The sequence below is a fragment of the Phaseolus vulgaris genome, chromosome 6 (assembly GCF_000499845.2).
Source record: "Phaseolus vulgaris cultivar G19833 chromosome 6, P. vulgaris v2.0, whole genome shotgun sequence".
Classification (NCBI taxonomy): Eukaryota; Viridiplantae; Streptophyta; class Magnoliopsida; order Fabales; family Fabaceae; genus Phaseolus; species Phaseolus vulgaris.
The window spans coordinates 10,335,605-10,340,825 of NC_023754.2; the positions used below are offsets into that span (position 1 = coordinate 10,335,605).

The 5,221-nt window shown below is 31.4% G+C and overlaps 1 protein-coding gene across 1 annotated transcript; it reads right to left on the minus strand.

Annotated features, from left to right (window-relative positions):
* Nucleotides 1-292: 292 nt before the first annotated feature.
* On the minus strand, nt 293-637 carry LOC137833354 (non-specific lipid-transfer protein AP10-like). The gene has a single exon (XM_068641705.1). The coding sequence runs from the start codon at nt 635-637 to the stop codon at nt 293-295; it is 345 nt and encodes a 114-aa protein (XP_068497806.1).
* Nucleotides 638-5,221: the final 4,584 nt, after the last annotated feature.

Genomic DNA, 5,221 nt, shown 5'->3' on the forward strand with positions numbered 1-5,221 from the left:
TATTCTCATCTCTTACTTTTGTTGGTTAGCTACTATGTACCAACTTATTAATCTTTACCTCAAATATGATTTTATATGTAAGTGAAAACATACAAAATACTTTATTTAATTTAATTAATCCCACAATTAATCCACACAAAATGCATAAATAAATAAATAAATAAAAAGTTGTAGACTAATAATAATAGTAATTGCAAAGAGTTGATACCTCCTTTGATAATATTTATTTGTTTTACATGCATCAAACTTAACCATTGAAGTGTGAATGTATGGTATGAGCAGTTGAATAAGTTCAAGCTTTTATGCACTTATCAATAGGGAATGAAAGTTTAATCTTGCAGGCTGTTGGGAGTTGTGTCAATTTCTCAGGTTTAAACGACAAATTAGGCATAGTGGCAACCAGACAAGTACAAAGTTTTTGAATAGCTGCAGGATTATTGGCTTTTCCAAACACCTGAGCAGCTCCAGCACAACACCTTGGACTTGGAATCCCAAAGTCTGGATTAGCCAAATAAGGCACACATGGTGAAAATAATGGATTATACTCATCACAGCTAGCAGGCATTTGACCTTCAATCAATCTTGTTATGGCCAAACCATAAACCATAAGAAACATCACCATAGCCAAAACCTTCATCTTTTCTCTTTATTCTCTATGCTTCTCTGCTTTCACTCTTATCAACTTATCTCTTCATCATTCTTACCATCCCATTCCTTATATACACACTTAATACTATGCATCTTTTATAATTCATCAATATTTTTTTATTTCCCTTTCCATCTTAACGTATAACTACTTTAGTCAACCTAATTGGTCAAGGGTTGCTTTTAAATATTAATTCAAATATATGTTAATTCATTTCTACTCTTATTTATTATTTAACATAATATATTTTTAAATCTTAAAATTAACTGAAAGTAACGCAAATCACATTACATTCCAATGTAATTTTACACTGTTAGTAAGCTTAAAATAATTCAAATTATGTTTACCATGTTTCATCTTTTTTTTTCCTTAGCTTAGTCAAACACTTATAACTCATCAATAATTTTTGTATTTCCTTTGCATCTTAACGTAAAACTAGTTTAGTCAAGTTAGTCTATTACTTTTTTAAACATTTATTTGGCCATGGTTGCTTTTAAATATTAATTTAAATTTATGTTAATTAGTTTCTACTCTTTTTTATTATTTAACAAAACTGTTTATATATTTTAAAATCTTAAAATTAACTTAAAGTGACGCAAATCACAGTACATATCAATGTAATTTTACTTTTTTTTATTAAAAATAAAAAATAAATAAATAAAATCTAGTTTAGAAGTGATTCAACCAGAATCACAGAAATGTAACGATGGCTGTTAGTATGCGTTAACGTTGAAATTGAATGTCCGTTACCACAAGCCATAACAAACGTTGAAATTGTACACTGTCAGTTTTGACATGGTACCAACGTAATTCTAGTTTTAGTCAAATGTTTAAAATATATTAATCATTAAAAAATACTTTTTAATACATTTTGTTGTTGTTATAAATAGTAACGAATTTTGTGATGATAAATTAAAGTTTCTGATGAATACCAATGTCATTTTCTAACAAAAATAAGTTGTCTAAAAAACATTGTCATAAAGTTATTATAAAAGTGAATTAGCTATGAGTATTTCTAATGCCATTAATTAGTTACTAATACGTGTATAAAAGTTGCAATAAAATATATTAAATAAAATCATTGACAACCTTTTATAGCAGCAACAACGATCATAACCACAAAAGTTTTAAAAAAAATGTTGCTTGAATATAATTTTTGCTTTAGTCGATCCAAAAGGTAGTTGGTTGACATCACTTAAAGCAAAGCAATACTTTTAATACATTTTGTGATGATAAATTAAAGTTTCTGATAATACCAACACTATAAGAAAATTCTAAAATAGAAATCAATTTTAGAGACACAAAATAATTAGTTGCTATAGTAACTAATTTATATACCATTTTATAAACTAATAAAAATTTGATTTTTAAATTAGTTTATATTATTGTTAAATGGTTTCTAAAATGATATTTAACACTACAAGAAATATCCTTGTTAGCATGGGACAAAAACAGACACTAGGTATAATAAACGGACGCAAAGGTGTAATTAGCGTGGGCTTAGCGTTTATTTAAATTTGGAAGCTAATATGCTCGACGTAAAAATAGTGGAGGATGTGTTGGACACAAGTGGTGTGTTTTTTTGCAAAGGCCTAGCTTACATGATGCCCACACAAAATTATATTTTATATTGGTTATTCAAATAAGCGTGAGCTAAGCCTACGCATGGCCACACAATTTTTAACCATGCGTGAGTTTAGCCTTCACATTGGCCACACAATTTTTAACCATGCGTGAGCTTAGCCTTCACATTGGCCACACAAAATTATATTTATATTTTAAGCAGGGGCTTAGCCTACACAGGCCACACAATTTTGAAACATGCGTGAGCTTAGCCTACACATTAGCCACACAAAATTGTATTTATATTGTTTATTTGAAGAAACATGGACTTAGCGTACATGTTGGCCACATAATTAATAAAAAAAACTTGGGCTAAGCCTTCACGCTGACCACATAATTAATAAAAAAGCGTGGACTGAGTCTACACATTGGTCACATAATTAATAAAAATGCGTGGGCAGCATGTAAGCTGAAACTATTAGCCAATATAACACCTCTATGGGTAGTGATATATAAGAATTTTCAAACAAAAAGTACAATACAAATACTACAAAAACCAGATCATTTAATATGAGTAACCGTCCTACCCGACCTCTCCTCCTAAGTAATAGGTATCATGCTTTTCAAAATTCACACTACCCCATAGCATTGAGTGCTTGTCAAATACATAGCATGAAATATACAAAAATACTAATTTTGATCGAGGAACTAGACCGTGTGTGTATAAAGATAAGAAAAAAAAGTAACTACTTCTTCTGTGTGTTACATTTTCCAAAATGTCGTATCATGCAAAAGAAAAAATAAAATAAAAATCATAAGCATAACGCAAAATTTCAAAATTGTTGGTAGTTGGTGTTAGAATATATGGCTTTAAACTAGAGGGGGAGTGAATTGTTTAAAGAGAGTTTTCGCAAACTTTTAAGCCTTGAATGAAATTACTTCGAGAATACCTTGATTGAGAAATCAGTTTTTCAAAACACAAAGCTAAAAGCACAGCATCAGTAAAACAATCGGTTGTTTATACCAGTAAACAAATATCAAAACTGAATTTAAAGAGTTAGGGATAGAGAGAATGCACACAGATGTTTATACTGGTTCACTCTAAACCCAAAGCTACATCCAGTCTTCTCAGAAACCACTGATGAATTTCACTAAGCAATCAAACCTAGATTACTTACACCACAACCAAGAAAGTGACCTTGATCCCCTCAAGACACACACTTCTCTTGGCCAACACACCAACACTAAGAATGCTGATCTTGATCCCCTCAAGAACACACAGCACTTCTCAGCAAACACACAAACAAACTTGTTCAACAGAATTCAAGGATTACACTTGTTACAGAAGCAAATATGAAATCTATATAAGCAGAAATCCTATCTCACACTCTTTGATTAATCTCAATCTCTAAGCAATCTCAATTCTTTGAAAAACTCAAAAGCTTGTGTTCAAAATCTTCTTACTCAAATCTGTTTTTCTGAATATATTCAAAGATATTGTTTGTTATCAAATCTTAACAAACTTATTCATTGCATTTAAAAGATTGGTCAAAGCATTAAAGACTGGAGCGTAAACAGTTAAAACATTTAAAGCTCAGTCAAAGCTAAAACAGTTTTTCTGTTATGGTACCAAAACAAATAATCGGTTGTTTCCTCAAATCAATCGGTTGTTTTAGTTTTAACAGTTCAACCATTTGAAAAACAGTTTTCAATCTTTTCTAAAAACATCTAAGTATAAAACAATCGGTTGTTTCGACAAAACAATGGGTTGTTTTTCACTTAGTTAGAAAAACACTTTTCTTTTAAAAGATTGAGAATGCCTATGTTTTGGATTCAATCTTGAGTGGATTACAAAACTCAAACTACCCCAGATCCTAACTAAGACAACTCAGCAACAGCAAGCACAACCAAGACTTCAACATTCTTCAAAGGGTTTGGATTCTTCAAAGCTTGAACACTACTTGATTCAACAGTTGGTACAACCGGAAGTTGAACAATAGCATGTCCTAGGACAAACCTTCACAAGTATTGGCTTTAGTGGCAACTGGTCTCCATATAGAGTTCATTTTTTTCTGTTCCATGGTATGGTCTTCAAGACATATTTTCTTCTTCCTACCCCTCGTCATAAAATTGCAGCTTAAACAATGATAAGTACTCTTGTTGTAAAAAGAAATAACTTTAAGATGAGAAAGGAGTTCAAAACTCTTAAGGACCAAGAGAAATAGAAAATTTGATACAATCACAACTCATTGAGACATCATCTCAGTCCAGTATGTATAAGTAGACGCAACATAACCAGTGTAAATCAATTATTTGCGAGCGTAAAACTGAGTCCAGTAAAATTTGATCAATCAATAGATATATCTAATTGCAATGTCCCTATAATTTCACTAGGAACACTTACTAAAGAAAAGAAAAATTGAGAATCAGTGACTACGAATTAAATTGGAAGACAGTATAGCAACAAATCACGGGAGTGTGCTTGTAAAAGGAATGAACAAGAATTAGGGGATAATTTGAAGTGTGTAATCAAACACAAGAATTTCGAAATTGCAGATTCTAACATTGATATCGAGATATATTAATTTATTCTGAGAGAAAAATAGTTTGTTACACGAACCTGGTGAGAGACCTACTGCAAGCTATCATTTCAACGAATGAAAATGTAGGGCAAGTTCTTTCTTTATAAAGTGTAAAGTTTTTATTCAGAAAAATTCGAGTTGGGGTAACGGAGTTTTGTTTTGTCGATTTGTTTCCAATAGACAAACACAACTTAATGACAAGTTCTAATGTGCACCGGGAGCGTAGAAACAAGTTTTCACATGGCGTGGGTGAGTCAGCAACTAGCAACTGACGTGCACGTTCTGGATGAATTTTCTCTTTTCGTGGCAAAAAGGCCCTTCGTCTCTCTGCTTTTACGTTCCTTCATCGCTCTCTTTCTCAGTTCCATTCCAAATCTAGAATTTCTACTATTTTAATACAAAAACTAGAGAACAACATCATTCAAATTGC

Bases quoted from the DNA above. Each gene is read 5' to 3' on its own strand.
- LOC137833354 (XM_068641705.1), bottom strand. From the start codon at position 637: ATGAAGGTTTTGGCTATGGTGATGTTTCTTATGGTTTATGGTTTGGCC.